Source organism: Fukomys damarensis, unplaced genomic scaffold (assembly GCF_012274545.1).
Source record: "Fukomys damarensis isolate Sample0158 unplaced genomic scaffold, DMR_v1.0_HiC HiC_scaffold_12, whole genome shotgun sequence".
In the NCBI taxonomy this organism is placed as follows: Eukaryota; Metazoa; Chordata; class Mammalia; order Rodentia; family Bathyergidae; genus Fukomys; species Fukomys damarensis.
This window is the reverse complement of record NW_022900924.1, coordinates 52,561,416-52,588,366: the sequence shown is the minus strand read 5'-3', so window position 1 is coordinate 52,588,366 and position 26,951 is coordinate 52,561,416. Positions and strand designations below refer to the sequence as shown.

The window sequence follows — 26,951 nt, the reverse complement described above, 5'->3', positions numbered from 1 at the left end:
TTTTTTTTTTTTTTTTTTTTTGGTACTGGGGATTGAACTCAGGTCCTTGCGTTTGCAAGGCAGGCAGCAGAACCACTGAGCTAAATCCCCGGCCTTCTTTTTAGAATTTTTACTAACGAATGTATATCAGAAATACATTTCAAGCTGTAAAACACATGCTGATGTTTGTTATTTCAAATAGTAACAGAGGGCTTTGGTTTCTCTTTGGTTACCTCTTCCAACCATAGGCACTCTGGTTTCCATTATTGGAGGCCATGATGGCCCCTCAGAAGCTGTCTGGGGCAGCTGCACCTCACATGCACTCTGAAGGTAAGTTCCCTGGAACCGCAGTGACTCAGCCACAATTTTTGTCTGCAAAAGATAGCATTCTTATATTTTTCCCAGTAGCATATTATTTTCTGTAATGAAACCATATTGTATATTGATCACATCTTTCTGGCTTAATTCTATTTGTTATTATCACATATGTAATTTATCTTGAATAATACTATTTTTGCAACTTAAGAACAATTCATTTTAAAATATCAAACTGACTTTGGTTACCTAAGTTTCTAAGATATGTAAGTCCACTATTTTCTCCATTTACAGGAAAAGCTAAAAACCTTTATTTTAAACTAATCTTCGTATTAACATTTCTTTGCAACAGCTCTGAAATCTTTGACTATGCAAGTTCTAAACAGCATGGCGGCATTTATTGCTCTACCATCAATCTTGCAAAGAATCTTACAGGTGAGCTAAAGGAGTAAGGAGACTACATGTTGATAGTTTACCAGTAATTGGGTTGATGGTTAAATGGATCTCAAACATAATGCAGCTAATTTGGGGTATTAGTTAAATTTCTAACTTATGACCTTCATCCTTGAATGTTTTTTCTTGGCATGAATTTGCCTGACATAAGCTTCTGACATTAAGTTAGGGTAGGTAGCGTTCAGTGGTCATTGATTCCTTGAGATACGCAAGATACACAAGCTTCCTATTATTGTATCTTTTGGGAGAGAATTATCATTCATTCTAGCTGATAACACTTTTTAGAGCAAAAGGAAATAATCTAAAAATGATTGTAGGCATTTTATAGTTATTGGTTGTTATTCAGGTTTTCTAAATCATTCTAAAACTGTTTTTATCTTCAGGACTCATCTCCACCTCTAAATTCCTGGTGGCTTTTTGTCCAGAGTCTTGGTGGGACACATCACCTTTGACTGTTTTCTTTAGACAAAAGGCCTGAGCCTCCCTCAACTTCATCAAAAAAAGAATGCTAAAAATAGACTAAGATATATTTTTAGAAAAACCTGGGAGTGTTCTTGAGGAAACAGCAGGAATTGTACTTAGAATCCATTTTGTCTTCCCTTACTGTATGCATTATGCAGACATTTTTTAAAAATCAAACAGTAATATGCCACTGATTATTATAATTTTCAAATGATTTTATCCAGTCAAAATGTCCTTATCAGATCTCATTTAAGACTCTTCAAGTGCTACTTCCTCTGTGGTGTAAAATTCCTGGGCCTTACTGATAAAAAGCACTGTACCCAGTAGTCTCTGTCATCACACTGTCACTAAGAATGTGTTTACACACAACTACCACATTTGACTCTTGGCAGCGATGGTGTTGAATAATTCTCCATGTAGACTACTCCTCATATCCATTTTAAAATACATTAATTATAAAAGTTTTAATCAGATATAAAGTAATATCTCCATAAAGCAGAAATACTTGACCAGGTAAATTAGAAGAAATGAAATTCTAAAAGCAGAAATGGAGTCAGGTGTGGTGGCACATACTGTTATCTCTGCACTTGGGAAGCTGAGGCAGGAGGATCACCAACCTGTGCTACATGAGTGCAATGACAGTATGAACTACATAGAGAGACCCTGTCTCAAAAAAACAAAACAAATAAATAAAAGCTAAAGTGGGTTCTCTTTCATTACATACATTTTGCTTAATCACACATTATAATACATTAGTATTTTTCCCTTGGAAAAAGCATATGAATTTTCTACACTTGATCTTAGCCAAAAGGCTGAGAAGTGATAGCATATGAATTTTCTAAATTTTAGTATTTCAAATTTAACATCTGTGAAGCAATTTGATAATTGAAAATCTCCACTTTCCTTGAGTTACAGCAGCACTCATTATAACTGTTTTGTCATCAGTTTCCACTTTCGGGGGTTATTAATTCTTTAGTAATCCAGAGAGAATGCTTTTTGTCTTACTTCATATTTGTACAGACACTTTAATTTTTCCAAGATATTTTCACAATAATCTCTTGAGGTAGGTAGGACTACTGTACAAGTTTCTGTTGGGAAAGGAGGAACCTAAAGGACGGATAAATTAAAAGCCCAGCCCACTGTTAGTGCAGAACCTGGACAGCCACCAGCTTCCCATTTCCTAATTCATGTTCTCTTCTGTTACATCATTTAAGCTTTTCTCATTTGGTTCAACCTCTGTATTTTTAAGGAGTTAGTCACCAAGTTTTTAATTATATTTTAGTCTTTTTATTCATTACCTACTCATATGTAAATGAAAAGGACAGTTCTTGTCTCACAAGAGCTCCTGTAAGAAAGACAGAAAAGCCAGGTATGACAGTAGGCTTACAATCCCAGCCACTTGGGAGGCTGAGGCAGGGGGATTGCCAGTTTGAGGCTAGCCTAAACTCCTTAGCAAGGCCCTGTCTGAAGATAAAATCTAAGAGAGAGAGGGAAAGGGGAGAAAAGGATAGGGAGGGGTGTACATGAGTGTGTGCTGGGATGTAGCTGAGTGGTAGAATGCTTACCTAGCATACATTAGGTCTTGGATCCAGTTCCCACTCAGAGAAAGGGGGCCAGGAGAGGGAGAGAGAAAGGAATGTCCTGATGCATCGATTCATAGAGGCCACTTTTAAGGATTATCTGCTCCAACCTCCATGGATAGCTGCCATGTCACCATCCCTACGTGCAGTCCACATGACACCAAGAGGGGCCATGTGAAAGTGTGACCCTGCCTGCTCATTCCAACTGGTTCCCTGAGGGTGTGCACCTGGTATCAGTGTGGCAAGTGTTCTGGGAAATTTCGGAACTAAACTGAAAAGGTGTGTAAGTCTCTGCAGGCCTCTGCATGATAATAAGGTGCAAATTTTAGTACATGGACTGGTTTTTCGTCATATGAGCTGGAGTAGTGGGGGAGAAAAGGTAAGAGAGAAAGGTGAAGAGAGCAGAAACAAATGTATGAACAAGGTGTATGGAGAGGATTCAGGACACATGAGCCAGGAGAGGGGACAGCATATGGAGAAAATCCTGATGATACGAGTTCCTGCTCCAGTTTTTAAGGCTTACCTGCGTTTCTTTGCTTGACTCCTTGAAACGTGCTAGTACCTGTACAAAAATTATCTTTTTTTAATAAGTTAGATTGAGTTGGATTTTTGAATATATATATATGTGTATATATATACACATATACATATATACACACATACATATATATGGAAAGATTTCCTGAGGGAAGAGATGTCTGAGCTGAATCTTGAAGAGCCTAAAGGAATCAGGAAAAGAAAGGAGATAGGATTATTCTAAGCACAGAAAACCATATATGTACTTTGAAGTGAAAACATGGTACAGGTGAGGAGCTGCATCTGTTTAAGCCTGGAACATGAAACAAGAGTAAAGGGGAATCACAAATGAAATTTCAGAGATAGGCAGAGACTGTGTCCTTAACTGCTTTGTAAACCATAGTAAAGACTTTGAATTTTATTCTAAAATTAATAAGTTATCATCAAGATTTTGAGCAAAGAAATGATGTATTTAGGCTTCTTTTTAGAAAGATCACTTAGTGTGCATTATAGAGGAAACTGGAAGGAATCAAGACTAAAGGCCACATAATAGGTAATAGGAAGGTAATAGGTACTCAGAGTTTGTTACTTGGGTTACAAAGAATGGAGAAGAGAAAATGGATTTTGAAATGACTTGGATGGAAGAGTCCACCGGACTTTGACTATCGTAGGGGCATATACAACAATGCAGGGGACACAGCCTAGTTGTCTCCCAACTTCAGGTTCATGTGGCTGACAGAAAGCAGAGGAGATATAACACTGGAATTTTGAGGAGCAAGACACAAGTAGAGATCTATACTTAAAAGTCATCAGCATCAACATGCTAGTCAAATTCTTGAAATGAAATCAACTTTATGAGGAACTGCAAGGAAAACAGAAGGCCAGAGATGGAGTTCTAGGAAATACTTGAGTCTGATCTGTTTACCTATTTTTACTTCTTATTAGGATATACATTCCTTGAGAGATAAAGACTACCCTTTGCCCATACTACTTTATCACATCATCTAGCTCACAGGCACCGGGCGTATAAGTCCTCATAAATCTTTCTAGAATGAATAAATACCAAAAAATGGAATAACTTCCCTTCTGGCCAAGATTGAATAAAAAAGGCTGAATTTACCCTCCTGCTTGAGACAGCCTAAAACTAGACAATATACTTGAAATAGTGGTTTTCAAAAATAAAAATAGTGGCTACTATACAATATAGCTGAGTAATTCCTGAGAAGCAGAAAATAAAGTGTGCCCTGTTGATAATCAGTGTGGCCAATTTTAAAAAGTTACAGATACACTCACCATGTGTTCTAGCCATTGAACTCCTAAATGTTTACTTAAGGCAGATAAAAGGATATATACACAAAGACTTTTCTACAGATATTCATAATATATTTACATGAAATAGCCAACAACTAGAAACAACCCAATTTTCCTCATCAGGTGAATTGGTAAGAAATTTATTGTGTACCCGCACTAGAATACTGCTTCAGCATAAAAAGAAATGAACTATTGACATACTGTGTGTCTCAGCTTGGGATGCTGAAACAGAATACTATAGACTGCATGATTTACACAACTAACATTTATTTCTCATGGTTCTGAAGACTGGTAGTCTGAGATCAGTATGCCAAGACAGCCAGGTTTTGGTGAGGGTGGTCTTCCTGGTTCAAGAATCTCCTAGTGAAGGAGAGAGAGGAGAGAAAGAGAATCAAAGAGGAAGCATACTCTTATGTCTTCTTACAAGGTCACTAATCCCACCATGAGGGTTCTACCTTCATGAACTAATTAACTCCCAAAGGTGCCCTCTCTGAGTGCCATCATATTGGGGTTAAGGCTTTGGCATATGATTTGGGGCAAGGCAGGAAGAGGGACAGAACAAATGAACATTCCATTCATAGCACCTTACAGCATCAATAATCCCAGAGTTACTAAGCTGAGTGAAAGAAGCCCAAGAGAAGATATATATATATGCTGTGGTTCAGTCTGTATAAAATTATAGGAAATGCAAAAAGTAAGCTATAATAATTAAAACAGAATGGGAGGTGGTCTGGGGGGAGGACAGATTCAAAGTGGGAATGAGGAGAGATTACTACAAGACTTGACATTTTGGACATTCATAGATACATTCATTATCTTGACAGTGGCGCTAGTTTCATGAGTAGATGTGTGTATGTCAGTGCTTAGAAATGATGTGTCAGACCTTTTAAAAGTCAACTGTAGAGTTATAGTTAAACCTATAGCTCTCTAAGCCCTCCCTCAGAAAGAAAATACAAGTATTAAATGATACATACTTAGAAGGGACACATCAACATAGAGCTTTTAAAGTTTTTCGAAAGACAGAGAAGCAGCAGCTGAGTTAGCAAGGCTGGAAGCTCTGGCCTAAGCTGTGTCATTGGTTATGTTAGTGAGAAGCTACCTGATTTTAGATTCTGGAATGCTTTGTCCAGTAAAGGAGGGCAGTAAAGTACAGAGGGGAAGGAATGGTTTAGGAAAGTCTGCTGATAAGATCCCAGTGCTCTCTTCCCCTTTCCTGCATCTGTCCCATACTCTTCTCTCGCGCATCCCAAGGAGGAGAGGAGAGGGTCGTTTTCTTCAGGCACTGAGTGATCTCAGAGGAACAACCCACACTAGATTTCTTACACTGAAGTACATCAGTCAGCTATACAACTAGACCTTTCACTCACATCATTATTATTATTATATTTATTAATTTATACAGCATTACTAGGTTTACAGAAAAATTTCACAGCAAGTACAGAAACTTCTCATTACCCCATCCTTCCCTCTCTCAACAGTTTCCCATAATATTAGCTAGTGTCTTATATAAAGTATGAAACGTACTGCAATTCATGAACCACTGTTATACATTATTTTTAACTAAAACCCATACTTTACGTTAGGATTCACCCTTTAATAGTATAGTTCTGTGGGTCTAGACAAATGCATAATTAATTTATCCATTATTATAGTATAAAGGAGCTGGGAAGTAGCTCAGTGGTCCTGGCGCCTACCTTGCAAGCACAAGGGTCCAAGTTCGATCGCTGGTACCAAAAATCGGAACCAATCATTTACCAAAAAACAAAAAAAAATACTACCAGTATTATAGTGTTGTACCAAGTAGTTTACTGCATGAGAAGTCCGCTTTATAACCACTTCATTCTCCCCGCTGCTCTGATCCATTGGCAGCCACTGATTTATTTTTAACTGTCTCTACTGTGTTACCTTTTCCAGAGTATAATAATTGGAATAATAAGTTATATTGCCTTTAAGATACTTGAATATTTATATACAGTTGTAAGAAAAAGACAGGGATCCCTTAGTCCCTTTGCCCAATGCTCCCCTGTAGTGACACTAAAAAACTATAGTATAATAAGAAAACTAGGATATTGACACATACACTTGAGCAATCTTACTCAGGTTTCCCCAGTTGTACTCATTTGTATATGTATATACATTAAGTTCCATTCAATTTTGTCACTAGTGTGAGTTCATGTATCCACCATCACAGTTAAGATATAGAACATTTCTGTCACTACAGAGTTACCTCCTGTTACTCTTGTTACTTTTATAGCCACACCCTCTTCCCAAATTTGGGGGAAAGCTACTGTGAACATTTATGTGAATGCATTTGTGTGGATGTTAAATTTTCAACTCATTTGGGTAAGTACATAAGAGTGTGACTGCTACATTATATAAGCTCTGATTACCTTGTAAGCAACTGCCAAAGTGTTTACCATCTTGTGTACCCCCCAGCAATGAAAGAGTGTTCCTGTTGTTCTACATCCTCACCAGTATTCAGTGTGTCAGTGTTTTGTGTTTTAGCCATTCTAATAGATGTGTAGTGGCATCTTTCAAATTTGCAATTTCTGGGTTTTTGTTGTTGTCGTTGTTGGAGTTTTTTTGTTTTGTTGTTGTTGTTGTTGTTTTGGTTTCTTTTGGTACCGGATCAAACTCAGAACCTTACGCTTGTGAGGCAGGTGGAAGCACCACTGAGCTAAATCCCCAGACCTTCAAATTGCAATTTCTTAGTGACATAACATATTGAGTAAGTTACCTAGGTATTCTCTTGTCCTGAAAGTTGTATGGTTGTTTTTTTTTTTTTCATTTTACATTTAGGGTTACGGTCTGTGTTGGTTGATTTTTGTGAAAAGTGTGTGGTCATTGACATTTCACATTCTGCCATGTGGTGGGTGTCTCGTTACTCTAACACCATGTGCTGGAAGGCTATCTTTCTCCAATAAATTGCCATTTCTCAGTTGGCTGTATTTTATTAGAATTAGTACTGAATTCTCTATTATTTTCCATAGATTTATTTCTCTTTATTTGACCAATTCCACACTCTCTTACTGTAGCTTTATAGTTATCCTGGAAGTTGGGGAATATCAGTCATCCAACTTTCTCCTCTTCAGTATTTTGTTGGTTGTTCTTGGTGTTTTGCTCTTCCATATAAGCATTAGAAACAGTTTGTTGTCATTTGTGAAGTAACTTGCTGTGATTTCAGTTGAGATCCATTGAATTTGTAGATCGACTAAAGAAGTGACATCTTAACAGAATCAAATATTCCTATCCATGAACATGGAATAGCTCTCCATGTATCACATCTTGAATTTTTTTTTTTTTTTGGTACCCGGGATCAAACCTGGGCCCTTGTGCTTGCGAGGCAGGCAGCGGAACCACTGAGCTAAATCCCTGGCCCTATTACATCTTTAATTTTACCATTTTCCTCATGTCAACCTTATATATATTTTATTAGAGTTGTATCTAAATATTTCTTTTTATATACTAATGTGAATAACGTTGTATTTTTTAATTCTGTTCTTTTTTGGTGTATTAGAAAGGACTTGTGTTTTGTGTAATTACCTTATATCGTGTATCTTTGCTGTAATTTCTTACTAGTTTCAGGGAGTTGTTGACTTCTTGGGACTCCTTTATAAAGAAAAGAAGTTTATTTAGCTCACAGTTCAGGAGGGGCAAGGTACCACATCATCTCTGCTCCTGTGCAGACCTATGGCAGGTGACATTACAGTAGCAAGGGCATGTACAAGAGGGAGAGATCACATCACCAGACCAGAACCCGACAAAGATAGGAAGTGGCCCGCCTTATTCTTTCATAGCAACACTTTCATGAGAACAAACTCAGTTTCTTGAAAACTACCTAAGTATTTTTCAAGATCATTGCCCCAGTGACCTAAATACCTCCTGGTAGGCCCCGCCTCTTGAAGTATTCCCTCTGCTTCTGTTTCTGGAACAGGTTGTAGAGGGTTGGTGTACTTTCTTCCTTAAATGCTTGGTACAATTCCTCATTATTTTCTCCAGCATTCCCAATATGTGATCCATTTTAAATCCTTTTCACTGGAGCATTTCCTGGAGTATCTTCAGAAATACTTTTTCCCACATGATGCCGCCTTACCCTTGACCCAGCCCCCATTACTCTTCTGACAAAAACTCTTTACTCCCATCTCTGTAGTGGCTCACATTTTAAGCTATGAGTTTCTTAAAACAGGAGACTGTATATCTTGTGCACTGTTTTGTCTCCAACCCCAAACATGGTGCCTAGAACATAATATATGATCAGTTAATATTAATTGACTCAATCACCTAATGTTGTTGAGTAGTTCTCAAAACTTTATAAAGCACTTTGAGTTCATTATCTTTTTTAAAATCTTGTTATACACTAAGTAACAGTATCCTTATATTTCTAGTGAGAAAAGTGCCATTCAGAAAGATTCAATGACTTGCCTTAGTTTATTTAGTTATTAAATTAGGTCAGCTGGAACATTAACCCAGATCTTCTGACTTCTAGTTTCAGGTCTTTTGTTCCATACCTAACGTAAGTCAGGTTCTTTTCATATTCATCTTTATGAGGTTCCTTAGAGAGGAAATAGAGAGTGACAGTTATTAAGATGTTTAGATAAATTTTAGAAAGTTAATTTTCCAAATGAGAAGTTCATACGGATATCTGGGACCTTGATTATATAAGCTTCTCTAAAGAATATTAGTTTATAAGTAAGGGAGAATCTTTAGGGGATCCATATTTTTGTCATGCACATTCTGTCTTTATTCCATTGCAAAAGTAATCCTTGGTTTCTGAGAAGCTGTTAATGGGTCTTACAGAGGGAATGAAAGAAAACAAATTAGGGCATCATTTATATCTCAAAATCATGCTCATTTAGTAAAGAATTTCATTTTAAAAACAAATCACATACCTATATGACCTACACAATGCAATAAGTACCAGAAAACAGTAGGAAAAAAAAAACCCAATAATCACCTTTTTCTGGTGTGCCTTTGTAAAATTTTATGTGGAGTACCAAATGTACACTTTTTTCATAATTTACAAACAAGTTAAGGAGAAAACTCACCATTTACTGTTTGCTAAAAAATGTAGCTGACATCTTTGGAAAATAATTTGAAGAGTTAATAGATTGTGTACATGCTGTGCCAGAAGCCTTGAGCTCACTTTTGCATTCTATAATTTATATGTTGTCCCAGTATGCGGTGGTTTTCATTGTTTTGCTTTTAAATTATGTATAGTAAAGTAAAATGTACTGATATAAACATAGAAATGACCTATAAAGATGGCTTCTTTTTCCTAGAGTTTAACCTTTTAAGACATCTTTATCATCCAAAGTATTCCTACCATAAAAACCTGCCAGATCTCCAGTTATTTAATATTGGATGCATATATTATAGTAGATATTATAATAGATTTCTTGACAGTAAGATATGACAATGTCCATTGATACTTTAAGAAATAGTGTATGGGGCCGGGGATTTAGCTCAGTGGTTCCACCACCTGCCTCGCAAGCACAAGGACCTGAGTTCGATCCCTGGTACCAAAAAAAGAAAAAAGAAATAATGTATTGATTGGGAGCTTGACCAAAGCATAATTAAATAAAGATGGAAAAGCATTAACATGGTTCTGTTTTTATGCAAGGTAAGATATAAGATATGACAATGTCCATTGATACTTTAAGAAATAGTGTATGGGGCCGGGGATTTAGCTCAGTGGTTCCACCACCTGCCTCGCAAGCACAAGGACCTGAGTTCGATCCCTGGTACCAAAAAAAGAAAAAAGAAATAATGTATTGATTGGGAGCTTGACCAAAGCATAATTAAATAAAGATGGAAAAGCATTAACATGGTTCTGTTTTTATGCAAGGAAAACAAAAAGAAGAAATTGTCTGACAGATGTATGACCTGAGTTGTTTTTCTAGGAAGGACTAGTCTGAGATACTCATAATTTTGTCTTTTTAAGTACAGTAGTCCTCACATGTCATCCTTATATCTTTAGCTTAGAGATGAAATCTCTAGCTGTGAAGCAAAAATTTTCTATTAAGCTTATGTGACTTGTTCAAGCCTTACTCATAAATTTAATTAGTACACAGTACACAGTTACTGTGTGCCTTGCATTTCTTCAGTATAACTTCAGCAGCTGAAAGGACCAGGGGAACCTATGGCAGACAGCTCTGTGTCACTCTAAGTGAGTTAGAAGCTGTTCTACCTGGTTTTCATGAGCTATCATTGGAGCCCACATGAGAAAAATAAGCCAATCCTGAGACTGTTCTGCAAGTTTTTCCTGCTTCCTTAACCTTTTATGCTTCTTAACTCATAGTTACTCCTATAACACCAAAATTTTATTCCCTACGAAATAGCCAGAAACATTACCCATATTTTACCCATATTTTCCAATAAAAATTAAGTTTAGTGTTTTATGTTTCTGTAATTGGGAGGCGAGTGTAAACATGGAAGACCCTTAAAAACATGGTTTCTGAAGTACCTAGATTCAAATCCCAGCTCATCTGCTTAATACTTTTGTGTCTTATACTTTACTTAACCAGCCTAGGTCTGAATATTTTCATTTATTAAAGTTGAAGGAGTAGGGCTTAGTAGTACATACCTGTAATCCGTGCACTCTTGGGAGGCTGAGGTAGGAGGATCACAAGTTTGAGCCCAGCCTAAGCATCTTAGTTACTTGGTGAGACCCTTTCACAAAATAAAAAAGTTCACATAGTTCGGTGTGAAGGTCCTGAGTTCAATCCCCCATGCTACAAGAAAACAAAAACAAACAAAAAATACAGCTGGAGAAATTTAGTGACAGTTACCTCTCACTCTCTGTGGGGATTGGTTCCAGGACTTCTGGAGCACACCAAAAGCCAGGGATGCTCAGGTGCCTTATGTAGTATGGTGTCATATTTTTGTACCACCTGTGTATATCCTCCTGTATACTTTAGTCACCTTTAGATGACTTTTAATTTCCTGGTAAAATGTAATGCTATGTGAAGAGTTGTGATATTCTATTGTTTGTGGAATAATTACAAGGCCAAAAGTCCATACATATCTAGCACAGATGCACTCTTTTCTTAATGTTTTCAGTATGTAGTGGTAGAATTTATAGTTGGAGAACACAGAGATAGAGAGGGCTGATGTAAAAAGTGCTTAGTTCTGTACATGGCGTACACAACCTATTTAATAAATAGCAGCTACTGTTCACTTTAGTATATAATTGGATTTCTCTCGGACATGGAAAATTCATCTGTGTCACATATAACTTCATATAAAAGTGAAATAATAGACTTAACATGCTCATTTATTAGCAGTTTCTAAAATTGTAATTACCAGTCTAGCCGAAGGTACAGCAGAATGAGCACACAGACACGCTGATGGAGATTAAAACTGCGTAATAAACTTTTGAAAGAGCAATTTGGCAATGTATATTGATAGCCATTGCTCTTTGAGTCCTTTCTAGAAATCTCCTCAAAAAAATATATAAGAATTTAGACAAAGATTTATAGCCACTAGAATTTGATAATATATGGGGTTTGAGCAAAAGGACAATATAAATGCTTAACAGCAGAGAATGATTAAATAAATCATAGTATTTTCATATGATTCATACCCTGCAGCCACTAAGAAATATTTGATGATATGGGAAAGTACTTATGATACCCCATTAAGTTAAAAAAGTATAAAAATATTATGTAAAATACTCAAATTTAGTATACTAAGAAATATATCTTTTTCTTTCCTCCAGAAATAAGACTAGAGCAATATACATCAACATGCCAACAATTTTTAGCTCTGGATAGTTAGATTTCAGTTTTTGGCTTTTGTAGGGGTTTCCATTTTGGTTTTGTGTGGGCTGTTGTTGTTTGTTTTTGATACACTTAGTGTTTTACAAATCATACATAGTAAGCAAGTTCCTTGGCACATCTAAGGTAAAAAAGCAGAGGTACCTGTGGTTTATCAGCAGTGACATTATGGAAAGAGCTTTTAAAAACTGTGAGCTGTGATTTTAGGTCTTTCTTGTCTCTAAAACTGAAGGAATTTAGTTGTTTTTGGCCCGGGAGTAGCTAAATGTGGATCACAAAAGAAACTTGTTGGACACATTCTAGTACTACTGAGTACATTAGCTGTGACGTAGCTTATAAGAAAGAACTCACCTGGAAAAGCTGTTGCTGCTATCAATGCATACTGCTATTATTAGTCTTTTTATTTAAATATAAATATATATATATATATAAATTGAATTTTGGGAAACTTTAACGGTGCTACCAATTTTGCAAAAAGTCATCCCAGTTTACTGTGTTGAGATGGCATTGTACAGAAATGGACAGCCATATTGGTCTAGAAATGTTAATTTTTTTAATTTTTATTTTTTATTTGTTTTCCATGTGTACAGGGGTAACACATTGTACTAAATATATAAGGTCATATCTACATGGGTTTGATTACAGAAACTAATAAAGTATTCTCTAAATAATGAAAAAAAGAATAAGATAAGACTATAAGAGCAAGAAGCAATTTAAATATGTTCAGGGACCATTTTCATCTCCAGAATTAAGGATTACTTTAATGTTACATCATTGCCTTTTCTCTTTTACTTTCCTTTTTAGTTTTATTTTAGGATTCCCTATCTTTAATGTTCATACAGAGATTTCTTTAACTGAAATACCAAATAGTTTCTTTGGTGTGAAAAACTATAATAGTACACAGGATCCTAATGAAATAATTAATAATGTGAAATAGGAAGTAAAGGGCTAAAGGTGTAGGGAAAGTGGGAAGGGTGGGGGAAAGGTAATAAGGGAGAGGAAAAAAATATGAGAAACTGAAAAAATGGAAATAAAGTGTTTGTAAATGGGGCGGAGAGAAGGGGGTGAAGGGAGGGCAGGAACAAGGGGAAAAAATGAGAATCAAGACCTATTATGTAAAGGTACAGAATCCCAATGATGAATGTAACTGTATTGTACACCTAGATTGTACCAATAAACTCAATAAAAAGAAAAAAAATAAAAAGAAAGAACTCAAAGGAGAATCGATGAATATAAAGCAGAGGAAGCATCTTGGTGAAGCAAAACTTGAAGTTGAATTCAACTCATAAAGATTATTAAGGAAGAAGCTTAGATCACCTAAATTTTGCTTGTCAAAATATTTGAGGGCCGGGGATTTAGCTCAGTGGCGCTGTGGCTGCCTTGTAAGCATAAGGTCCTGAGTTCAATCCCCAGTACAAAAAAAAAAAAGTTTGCAATATTCAGAGATTCATGTGCATTTCCAGTGGAAAGTTCATGGAAAAATAAATATCTCGTGACTGTAAATAATACTTCAGTATTTTTCAGTACCTTATATCTTAAAGTAATTTTAAAGTACCAAGAATCATTAATAAAATTGATTTTTTTTAAAAAATTAGGATCCAGTTTATGGGAAAGGAAAACTTGGAGAAATCCAGGGCCTTATTCTGGGAATGTTAGATACCTTTAACTATGAACAGGTAAGTAAACTGTTTGTTATATCAAAGACTGTCAAGGCAGAAAAAAGCTGTATATTTTTTACTTTGCTTTACTTGCTCTCCCCTTTTTGTGTCTGTATTTTTTATTTAAAAATTACTGAAAGTTAAAGAGATTACATAACGCACGCGCGCGCGCATGCGTGCGCACACACACACACACACACACACACCCCAGAATATGGAACTGCGTCTATTCCAGATTCCAGATTCATTTTATAATTTTTATTCATTGGTGGTAAGACTAGTATCTTCCTTCCAAAATGGCAGTATGAGAAACTTTCTGGAAAACATAATTGATTACAAAGCTATTACCCATCAAAAGGAAGGGTCACCATTAATATACAAAATTGTAAAATAAAACTGAACATTCTTTTGTTTGTTTTTTTACTTTAAAACTTTATTTTAATGTAATACAAGTAGATATTAATAAAGAAAATATAAAAGCAATTCCATGGAAGAATAATTTTTCATAACAAAAATAGAGAATAACAATGGTAAATACCCTATCATCTTAAAAGAATATATTTTGAATTGCTAATCTATCTCTCAACTCATTTCCTAATAATACTATGCTTTTTTGCATAAATTATTTTAGTTATTAACCAAGTATCTCATATTTCTAATTTTGAGCCATTTCTTCCTATTTCATCACATCTATTATATATTTTAGTCCTTAACATTTTTAAAAATAGCCTGAAATAGTTCATTGCCACTAACCAAAAGTGATCATAGTCTTCCCTTAACCTAAAATTACTTGTAACTTTAAATCTCAGTGCTTATTTGTGGTGCTTATTTGTGCCAGTTTGGTGTAAAGATTCTTTTTTCTTAGGAAAATTATCATTTAGGCATGTTTGATATGTTATCTGTTATTTTAAGAATTTGAGAGAAAGAAGAAAAAGAAAAAAAAAGGAGATAGACCCTTCCTTGCGTATTGTAAAAGTTGGAGTTTTGCTAAGTACACATAGTCCAGTAAAATTTACTGCCCTATAGGTACCAGATACCAGGGTGGCATAAGTAAAGCTGAGTGCAGGGTAGAAAAATTTGCCAACTATGAATCTTTACAAGAGGAGAAATAGATGACACTGATTGGAAAGAACTAGAAATAGATGGTTGAGACTAACAATCTTGCATTACAGGCAACTAAACTCTGTAGCAGGGAGGTTGGGCAGTACCAAACTCTATCTTCTCCTTTGGGGTACACAGAAAAGAACCTGGTTCCATAGCCCCATGATATATATGATTCTTAAGAAATAGTTATAGCATGCAAGCAATACCTTACAAGCACAGAATCTTCTAATTGCTTAATGTGGTAGCTGTGAAGATGTCTTTATGTGACTTACTGACAGATGTCAGAGTCTTGGTAGATTCAGATTGCTTGTATGTGCTGATCAGGAAAATATCTCTGCCCAAGGGAGATGAAAACTAAGTAATGACCATTAGCCTTTCTGGTGAAAGGTTACTTGAAACATTGCCATGAATGCAGTTTCAATAAAAAATCAGGGATCCAGGTGCTTCTTTGTTACAGCAATCTGAGCCATCCAGACAGAAGTTAGTATATAAATGTAATAAATAAATTTGAGTTTATCTGCTCATTTGGAAGTCATCAATATTGAGTTAAGATACAGAATGGTAGAGCACACGTTATACTAGTGACAGACTTGAAAATCTCAATATACATATTAAGAACATTAATTTTAAGTGTTTAAGTTTGTGAGGTCGTATGTTTTATCAGCTTTGTAGTGTATTAATTTCAGTTGTTTGCAGCTAAAAAAATAAGTCCCATTCTCCATCTCTGCCTTTTTAAAAAATAACCACTTGTTTATTTATCGTTTGGTTTGGTTTTTCATAGACCCTGCTAGAAACAACAACCAGCCTTCTCAACCAAGATCTCCATTGGTCATTGTGTAACCTAAGAGCTTCTGTCTCACGAGGACTGAATCCCAAACAGGATTATTGCTCTATATGTTTGCAACAGTACAAGCGACGCCAAGAAATGGCGGATGAAATTATTGTCTTTAGGTAAGAGAGGGAAGGAAATGTTACCTTCAGGTGTGTGTAATGTATTATGGGATTGCCAAGTGGGAATACAGCTGGATATACAGCCCTGGGCAGAGATTTGAGCAGTGAACTAGATAAAGTTCTTTCCCTAGAGTCCTTATTCTGCATGGGGAGGGCAAGAGGTTAGGGTGTGCATAGTAAGTAAATACAGAATAACAAGAGCTATGAAGAAAAATGAAACAGAGCAGGGACTGGAAGGATGAGGTGTTCCGGATAAGGATCTCTTTTAAGAAGGCGTAGTGAGGGGAGACATCTCTGAGGGATGACATTTGGGCAGAATAAGAGAGGTAGGAGGGACAGGTGCTGAGCGGCATTTGATCCAGAATGTATTTTAAGGGTGGGGCTAACTCACTGGTGCCTTGGGTATGGAGTGTGAGGTGGGGGAAATGCAGTCTTTGGCCTGAGTAACTGGATGAATGTGGTCCCCTTGCCTGAGATGAGGAGAAACAGTGTAAGGAACTGGGGTGATTATTAGCTTTGTCTTACAGAGGTTAGGCTAGAGGGGGCTGTTGGGCGTCCACGTCAGGTTGTCTGGTGAACAGTCAGAAACCTGGAGACCTCTTGGGGCTGGAAATATAAATTTAACAATTAACAGCATATCGGTGATATTTAAGCCATGATACAAAGAGGGACATCTAGTGCAGAGGTGATGAGGCTATTCTCAGGAACAAAGACAGTTCACATTGTACACAGATAGAGGCGACATAATGGGGACTTGGAGCCAGACTTCTTGAATTTAAATCTTGACTGTGCCAGCTGTGAGACTTTCAGTTAATTGATCTTTTCATATATTAGTTTCTTCATGTGTAAATTGAAATGGTACTTGTACGTACATGTTAGGGTTGTCTGGAGATTAAATAAGAATTACATAAGGCCCTCTGAACAGTCCCTGGCACGAAGAAGCCCTGTGTAAATGTTAGCTATGCAGGAAGATTGGTAGACCTGGAGGTTCAAGAAGAAGCAGCTCTCATCACATAAAGAGCCCATTCACTCAAGAGGTGTTGGCACCTGATATATCCCAAGTACTGTTTGAGGGGATAGGAGACAATATGAACAAAATACAGGAAATGCCCCTGTGGACCCTCTGGTTATGACTGGTCTGACATACAAACAACTTGGGTTGTGACTGGAATTTTAGTTTTAACTTACAACAAAAGTCTTGAGTGGTGACCCAAATGCCAGCCCTTGTGCTCCCCGATGGTCTGAGATAGAGATTTAACCCTTACAGAGTTCTGGAAAGAACATGACAGCATCCTTTCCTGTGTGGGGTTGGGAAATCCTGGGCCAGTGTCTCTCTGAGGACACTGAGATCTGCCTGTGTACAGGAGAGAGAGACTTTGAAGGCTTTGTGAGGAGCCTGAGCCTTCACTGTTGTTGCAACCAGCTCTTGCAAACAAATTGAGTTCGTAAGTCAAGGGTCCACTGTATATTCTGGGGGCAGGGCCAGAAAACAAACAAACAAATAAGTAAAGTGCCAGATAACAACAACTACTATGGAAAAGAAAATCAAACATATTGAGGGACATACAGATTATTTGGGGTCTGGATATAGTATATGGAGGGAATGCCTCACTGTTTAAGTTACAAACAATTTAGAAAATAAAATTAAAATTAATAGAAAATTAAAAATTAAATGTAATTGTAGTTAAACTCATAAAAATAAAACATGGTATAGAGGAAAGCAAATGAGAACTATTAATTTATGAATAGTAGTCAGAGAAGCCCCATTGTTTAAGTGACATTTGAGTAAGAGACCTAAGGAAGTGGCCGTGCAGTTTGAGGGAACAGTAGCCCAGGCAGAGCAGAGGAACAGTAAGTGGGAGACAGTGTGGCTGCACCATTCCTGGCACACTTGAGGGGCAGCGAGTGTGTGGCTAGTGGGCCCGAGCACAAAGAAATGATGGGAAATGACAAGAGAAAACTGCAGAGGAGGAACAGAGGCCAAATCATGTAAGAACTGCATCATTATAAGAAGTTAGGTTTCTGCTCAGAGATGAGAAGCCATTGGGTGGCATTGGAGGTAAGGGTGCCGTGGTCTAAATTAGTCAGTCTGCCTGCTGTGTTGGGAATGGACTAAGGACAGACTAAGGAGAAATGAGAGTGACCAGTCAGGCTACTGCAGTAAACTATATGAGAGAGAGCAGAAGAGTAAGTGGAAGGATTCTGAACGTTTCCTGAAGGTAGAGCTGCTAGGGTTTGCTTATAGATTGGATGTGGAATATGAAAGAAAGCGGATAGTCAAGGTGACTCCAAAGTTTTGGGCCTGAGACAATGAAGAATCTAGTTGCCATTTATTGAGATGTAGAAGGCTGGATGCAAATGTGCAGTGAAGATGGAGTAGGGTGGAAAAGAAGCTTGGTCTTGGTCATGTTAAATTTACAGTGTGTATTAGATATCCACAGGAGAGTTCTTGAGGATATAAGACAGGGCTTAGGACAGAGGTCAGGGCTGAAGGTATAAATTTGGTAGTCATAAACATTTTAGGTGGTATCTTAAGGCTTTGGAACTGGAAGTAATCACAGGAGCAGAGGGAGATAGAAAAGAGTATAGAAGAGACAAGTTGTATAGAAAATGAAAAAGTGTAGAGAAAAGAAAGAGTATAAAGGTTATATAGAGAAAAGGACTAATTTCTGGGCTAGTCCAACATTTCAGATCGGAGAAAGGAGGAGAAGCCAGTAAAGATGACTGAGAGTTATACTCAGTATTCAACTTCTGGGAGGCTCAGTAATTTAGTGTAAACAATAGGGACTTTCTTCCTAGTATTGTAGGAATTTGCATTAACAGTGACTTTTTTCTCATTGTTTCATCAAGGCATAACTCTTGTCTTGAGTTTGACAAGACAGACCACTTGTATCATTATTAAGCTACTTACATAATTATGATTTTTTCCAATTGCCTTTTTATTTCACACTCCCTAAAAACACTGCCAAATTTTCATAGCTTAAGGAATAAACAGAAGTTAGACTTATCCTCCAGGTGGTTTGTAGTCAGAGTACTGTGATTCCCTTCCTCCACACAACATAAGGACGCAGATATATGAGTCGGGAATTCTAAAGAGAGGACAGTAACAAGTACGTTCCTTTCCTGTTCCTTGCCCTATTCAATCAAAGGACATTGCAGCTTGTTAGAAACCTTTACTGCATATAAGTACATTCTTATCACAGTTTGTGGTTCTTATGATAATGAAGAGTGTGAATTGGTTGTCTTCATTTCACAGCTGTGGCCATTTGTATCATTCATTCTGTCTGCAAAGCAAAGAATGCACTGTAGAAATTGAGGGCCAAGCAAGATGGACATGCTACAAATGCAGCTCAAGTAACAAAGTAGGAAAACTAAGTGAAAATTCATCGGAAATTAAAAGAGGAAGAATAACTCCATCACAGGTAAGTCTCATTTCAGTGGCAAGATGGATGTAGTCTTATCCTGCTAGTATTTTCAGTCCTGGCCTCATTTTCTTCCAGACCTGTGGACCTCAGCAAATGTACCTGGTGGATATTAAATGCATGGGATCTCTTCTCAGTCCTATTTAGGGTTTGAAGAGCCTCTTCTATCTGCTTGGCACTGGAAGACAAGATATTGTCTGACCTTGAAGGCATGAAATCTAGAACAGAGAGGATGTAGACAGTGAGTCTGCTTTTAAGAACCTTGACAGAGCATCCAGTCAGCACGTGCAGATGAGTACTTGCAAGTCCTAGTGAGGGCTTGTATACCTGAGACTGTGGAATCAGTGCTGTTACAGGCCTGATGGTAGACAGGTGTATGCCTGTACACCTGTGCATGATCTTCTCAATTAGATAACTGGCTTGAAAGAACTTAGCACAGTATTGAGAAGTTTTCCACTATGTTTGAGTCTAACAAGTTAGATTATTTTCATTTATTTTACAGTACTTTTTAGAAGGCAGTGCCACAGAGTTTGAAGTGTACTGCTTAGTACCTTCTTAGGAGAACAGAACTTGGCACCATGAAGGACTCAGCGTGAAGAGATTAGTAGGGCTCTGACGGGATAGTTGTGTTATGCTCAGCTGTGCTGCTTCTTTAGGACAGTAGCACATTGGCTGCATCTCACCCCTTTTTACCCTATCCCGTAGTTGGCTGTTGCACTGCATAGTGAAAAGGTGGACCTGTTACTCTCTTTTTGTTTCGTAGCTTGTATCACAAGCAGAGCCAGGGAAGACCCATGACCGGCTGCTGTCCCAGAGAACAAATAGTTGCTGCACTCCAGTGGTGGGCACTCCCTTTGTGTGTTCACCCATTATGTGTTGAACAGTGTGCCAGGCACTGTGTTAGGTGCTGGGGTTGTAATGGTAGCCAAGATAAACACATAGAACTTACAGTCAGTGAAATTGTACATAGGTGTTGAATATGGTACTCCCAAGTTCTTTCTGACTCCAAATGTGTGATGTCTTTTCCAGCACTAATTCTGAAACTATTTCTGTCAATTTTCTGAACACCAAGTGAGTGTCCAACAATTCAATTGTCAAACTAACTACCTGGAGTTAGACATTTCATGCTATATGGGTTCAGTCCCATAAGACTACCCTCATGTTAGATAACATTCACAAATGTGGTGCCACTTTTGCCAAGCCCAACTACAAATTCAGGGGCCGCTAGGACCCCCTCATACTTGATAATTCACTAGTATAACTCACAGAACTCAGGAAAGTACTTATGTACATTTACAATTTACTATAAACGGTGCAGCGTAGGAGCAGCAAATGAAAGCGGCCCATAGGAAAGGCTCAGATGGGCATGAGGAGTAGCAGAGATTCCATTCCCTCTCAGGACCCATACCTTCCTGGCACTGTCAGTGTCTCCACCAACCCGGACCCCCTTACGTAGACGTTTCATTATGTATCCATGTTTGATCGAATCATTGTGACTGAACTCAGTCTCCAGCCCTTCTCCCTACTCAGGTCAGGGATGGGGCTGTAAGTCTGAAACCTCTGCTCATGGCTTCTTGGTCCTTCTGGCAGCCAGCTCTTATCCTGAAAGCTGCCTAAGGGTCCCTAGCCACCAGTCATCTCATTTCAAAACAAAACAAAAAGACTCATCACTGAGGAGATTCCAAGGGCTTTAAGAGCTCTGTGCCAGGAACCTGGGACCAGGGCCAAGTATATATATATATTTTTTATTACACTGCAAGTACTTACAGATGAACCGTGCTGTAAGAGTGCAGAGTGAGTTTGCCCAAACCAGACCTGAGGGGTCATGGAAGGCTTTCTGGAAGTTTCATGTTAGCTGCCCCTGAAAGAAAAAAGGAGTGAGCAAATCAAGGTTAAATGCAAGAGTGGGCAAAAGAGTGTTGCCAACAGATGGAGCAGCCTGTGCAACAAGGAGGGTCACTGCTCTGAAGCAGCAAGCAGCACGGAACAAGAAGTTGAGCATGACCAGTCTAGAGGGCAAAAGAGTGCACAAGAGGAGGCGTGGGAGGAAAGCAGGAACCTCATTAATTATTTTGATTTTGTGCTAAAAGAATGAGGAAGACATGGAAAGGTTTTAAGGAAGCGGTGATAGGATCTTATCAGAATCTCTTGTTTTATTTTTCAGAATAGCACAGTACATTTAAAAGAACGCTCTAATGCAATGCAGAAAAATGAACTGAAATGGAAATGAGAATGGATCTAGGGAGAGCAGGGACTGTTGAGGTCTTCGGAGAGGAGAAGTGGTAACTGATACTGGAATGGTGGAAGTAGGATTGGAGAACATGCTGGAGGTGTGTCTGGATGAGCACAGACATCCAGTAATTAACATGGTCCTGGTCCCTTTTACCTCGCTTGCCTCATCTGGTACCACTCCCAACCTCCAGGCCCAGCCAGGTTTAACTCCTACTTCCATGCTGCCTCCTGACTCACAGCAGAGATGATGTGTGTAGGAAATAGGATCATCATAACTTGATAAATTCATTTGTTCAGTGAAAGAGGAAAGACCAAGGGAGGAGTCAAAAACGGCGCCCTGATTTCTTTACTAAGCAACTGCACGGGTGGTGATATTCTTTGCTAAGATAGCAATAAACAACAGATTTGGGAGTAAGACAGAGAACTCATTGCTGGAATTAGAGATGACTGCAGGACTTACAAGATAGGCAGTGTGGTTTCTAGACTGAAAATTTTGGTAATTAATCATCAAAAGCACTTCTTTATTTGCACTCAGGAAATGAAAAGCAGTCCTGTGATTTCCAGCATATTCTAGATTAAATCCAAATGCAGGTAGGTGAACTTTTTTAAATGTGGATACTCAAGGCATCACATTTGGGAACTCTTTAGTATTTTATCTTTCTCAGGTGTGTTCCATTCAATAACTAACTTATAATTACTTAGGTTTTATTGCCTGAATATTACCAACTAGATATTTTTTCTTTCTTCATAGCTGTAACCCAGCTCTAAGGCAGACTTTTTCCCTTCTTAAAAAATAATTTATAAATCATAAAATTCACCTCCTGTGAATTTTGACCACCCCTCCACAGTCAGGGTATAGGGCACTGTTATTACCTCCTTCAAAAGCCTCCCGTATCTCTTAGTGGTCAACTTCCCTCTTTAACCCTCACCCCAGCCACCACTGATCTATTTTGAGTTAATTCTTATAGAGGCTGTACATGCCCACCTAATTGCCTTTTACCCTATTCAAAAATCAATTTATCATGTGTATTTGGGTTTATTTCTAAACTCTGTATTCTGTTCCACTGATCTATATATCAGTCTTTTCTCCAGGATTGTAGCTTTATAGAAAATAAGGTTGTGTGAATCCTTCGGTTTTGTTCTTCTTTTCTAGTGTTTAACCATTCTACTTCTATTGCCTTTCTGTAAAGGGCTGGGGGTGTAGCTTAGTGGTAGAGCACTTGCCTGGCATGTGCAAGGCCCTAGGTTCAAGCTCCACTAGGCAAGCAGAGAGAAAGAGAGGGAGAGAGGGAGAGAAAGAGGAAGTAAGGCAGGGGTTGGACGGACAGACAGGCGGAAAGACAGAATGAACTATAGAGGGTCAATACTTGCACACAAATTCATAGGACTCGCAGTTTTCCTGCTATCAACTTGTACTGTTTTTGTCATTCTGGCTTTATTAAAACCTGGTAAAGCTGATTTTTAAATCATATCTGTGCCATATTGGCAATGCTAATTAAGATGTCTCACCAGTGTGTGAATCATTCACATTTCAATTATTAGAAAATTTAAAATGAAAATATAAGTTCTGTAGTATGATGGCTTTTGTTAAACTTTATACCATGAAAGCATTTCTTTGCTCTTAATTTCCTTCGAAAATCTATCAGTACTATTAGGATCCTGCCCAGCACAAAGAGGGGACTCCAAGGAGGCCCTCAGTGACTCAGAAGTCCAGCTGACATGGCCAGTCAGCTGTTCCCACTATACCCAGAAGATAGGGAACACATTTGAAGCCTCTCTCTGGCTTTGTAACATGATTTTTCTTTCAAATAGCTTTTTATTTCATCTTTTTCCAAGACTTACAATAATAGCCTTTTTACTTCATCAGTTTCTGATTCAACCTCAACATGTTGCAGCATTTATCCACGGAACCGAGGTCTTAGCAGATGAAGTCCTTTTGCCTTTCCCATCTCACTTCCTTTTTCATCACTAGTCAATATTACAACTACAACTAACATATCAGTTGCCAACCAACATGTTTACCAGTTATAATGGGAGTTGTTTCCTTGAAACAAAGACTTAAATTTTTTATAAATAGGAGAAATGTCCCAGGTGACTTTCCTTCCTTTTCTCCCCCACAACCCCCTAGGCTTACAGCAACTCAGTCTGAAACTTTCAAGACTCCAGAATAGACCTGGCAAGTCTATCCGATTCTCTTTTTGCTTCCTCTGCATATTACCCACAGATGATATACACAATAGAAACTAATTTCAGCTGAAGCATTCAAGGTTCTATTATATTTTCTCATCAAATGTTACTTAGATGACATTTTTCATCTTCTGTTATTCCTTTACTAAAATCACAGTAGCAAATAATCATCTTCATTGGCCCTCATAAAAATTAAAATAAATTAATTTGCTATTAAATTTTAAGAGAAAACAATTTTGGTCAGTAGGCAACTTGATATAGATTCAAGGAACACTTAAGAATTACCAGATTACAATTTAAACATTGTTGACATCATTTTAAGTTCTTGAGAGCAGATAAAAGTGGCCACATTGTTAGGTACTAGAAGGATTCAAGTTGATATTTCTTATAAGCTTCCAAAAGCAAAAGTATTTTAACATTCACTAGGAAAATCTTAATACAGTATATTGCTCCAAATTAGCTTTTACCAGTGGAGAGCCAGGAGCATTGACATCAGAGCATTTTTTGTGTTTTTGTGTGTAAATATCTGAGGAAGATAACTGGAAATGCACACATAACTGCCCACTCACTCTTTAACCATCACAAAAGGAGAGAAATAGATTAGTTGATTTTTGTCCCCAATGCTTGGTGTTGGTTTTATTCTTTGGTTTTTAAAGTTATCAAAGAAAATATTTTGTCATTGAAGGCAAACTTACAAATAGTGAGAGAGGAGAGTATTTACAACTTCAAAGTAGTTATTCCATAAGTGATAGTTATTTATGTTCACTAGTCATAATATTCTATTAATATTCTACAGAATATTAATATTCTATAAATGAAACTTTTTGAGCAGACTTTTGTCTATTTTCCAGTAATTTTGGAAAACTACTCTAGTACTAAATGATTAATTTCTTCAGCCAATATTTAATGTACACCTACCTTGGGCCAAACCCTGTTCTTGGTACCGTACTGAGCATGCACTGATGAAAAACAACAACAAAACATAATTCTAACTATTGCTTAGCTTACCCTTCAGTAAGGGAGCTAAACAATAATTAATTAAGCAACCATTATGTCAGATATAGTTTTTGAATTGTGATACAGTGTTGATTTCAGGGGAAAGAACAGATTATACTGGAGAGAGTGAGATGAGGGAAACCTACTTTGGATCAGATGGCCAGGGAATATTGCATATACCCAAATGGTAAAAAGGTTCGAGCCATGTGAAAACATTTCATGCAAGAAAGAATAACAAGCACAAAGGATCTGAGGAGAGAAGCGACTTATTTAAGAAACTGAAAAAAGATTTTGTTGCTGAGCCAGCATGGTGGCTTGCACCTGTTATCCCAGATACTCAGGAGGCTAAGGCAGAGGAGACCAGCTGGGTGACCCAGCGAGACCCCAGAAGAAGAAGAAAATCAGGGTTTAGAGCACATAGTGACTAAAAGGGAAAACGGCAAAAAACAAGGTTGAAGCAATAGGTAGGTAAAGTCTGAGTAAAGAGTCCGGTTTTCATTCTTAGAAGGGTTTAAAACAAAGGGAGTGTCACAGTCCACTGACTTCTGTGGAAAGTAAATAGGCAGCACTTCTGTCTTATCTGCCCAGTGCTTATATCTTTTCCAAAAGTGTGAAACAGACACCTAATGTTCTACAGATTTCTGTACCAGCCTGTGATACAAAAAGGCTTGTGTCCAAAACACCTAAAGGTGACGTTACTACCAAGAAAGTGTTTTTAGTCTTTATGTAGAACTTAGGCTTTGATATTAATATAAGCTGAGGCTATAAAAAATTTCTGTTGACCAAAGACAATGTTAAAAATACCTTAGTTTTACCAGTGAACAAAGAAAGGTACATTAAAATAACAACACATTTTAACTAAATTGGAAAAATTTTAAAAATTAATATTAAACTGGTACATATTTTAAAATACATTTGTATTTATATTTGTAAGTGTTGCAGTTTGAATGTTCATGTCTTGGCAGCTTAATTCCCAGGTTCATATGTTGATGGAATTTGGAAGAGGACTTTGAGGTGATCAGAGTTAGACAGATCATGAGGTAGGGTTCCCACCATAGGATCAGGGCTTTATAAGAAGAGGAAAAGAGCTAAATTACCACTTGCGCTTGCTCTGCCTACATGATTTCCTCCACTGTGCCGTGACACAGCAAGAAAGTCCTCACCATACGTGGTCCCTCCCACTTGGCCTCCTAACTTCTAGAACTGTGAGCCAAATAAATTTTGCTTGCTTATAATTTGCCTCATCTATGGTAGTCTATTATAGCAACAGAATAAGAAGGATTTGAGGGACAGGCGCGTTTATGCACTACTAGTCAGAATGCGTATTTGTTGGCCAGATATACTTCAGAATTTTTTTTAATTTTAGAAAGGTAATAAAGGGAGATATTTTTGGAGGGGGTAATGAACAAAATACATAAAATAATTCTGAAGACATTGGACATCAGGCAATGAAAGATAGTGACCCCTGAGAAACAAAGAAATAAGCAATGTAAACCCTAGAATTATACTTAAATTATTGCCTGGAGAATGTTTCCAAGCCATGTCTCAGAAAGAGGGAATTGAGTCAGAGTCCAGCCGACTCTCTGAGTCAACGAGATAAAGCTAGGAATGCAGTAAAACTAAGGTAGCTGAAGTTCACATGACACACAGTATTAGAGAGGAGAGAATCACATAGAGTGTAAGAGGAGAGAGAGAGGAGAGAGAAAACACAGAAGGCCAGTTATAACAGAGTAAGGTGAGTGCTGACCCATTTGTGTGAGAAAACTTTGTGAGGTCAGATAGAGAACCACTCAAAATGATAAGATGGAATAGTATCCCAAATTCACATGGACAGAGAGAACTAAACAAGGTCTTAGCCCCAGTGGGGAAGAGGGGATTAACCCTTGACTAACTGCTATTTTCATCCCATGAACAAAGCTTAAAAGCAAAACCTAAAAAGATCAAACCATTTTCAAGTATTTAAACATCCCAGAACAAAGCTAAAAGATACACTAAGAAATAAAAAATATT

At 37.6% G+C, this 26,951-nt stretch overlaps 1 protein-coding gene and 1 pseudogene across 6 annotated transcripts in view; one reads left to right on the top strand and one right to left on the bottom strand.

Moving 5' to 3' along the window:
• Positions 1-26,951, top strand: part of Vps8 (VPS8 subunit of CORVET complex) — a 201,850-nt gene that overhangs the window by 146,916 nt on the left and 27,983 nt on the right. For all 6 annotated transcript variants that reach the window (XM_010624234.3, XM_010624232.3, XM_010624233.3 and 3 more), the window contains 5 exons: positions 228-309; positions 647-729; positions 13,987-14,067; positions 15,935-16,104; positions 19,361-19,526. In XM_010624234.3, the coding sequence (XP_010622536.1) occupies positions 228-309; positions 647-729; positions 13,987-14,067; positions 15,935-16,104; positions 19,361-19,526 (582 nt within the window). The remainder of the gene's footprint in view (positions 1-227; positions 310-646; positions 730-13,986; positions 14,068-15,934; positions 16,105-19,360; positions 19,527-26,951) is intronic.
• On the bottom strand, positions 1,930-2,033 carry LOC117285802 (annotated as a pseudogene).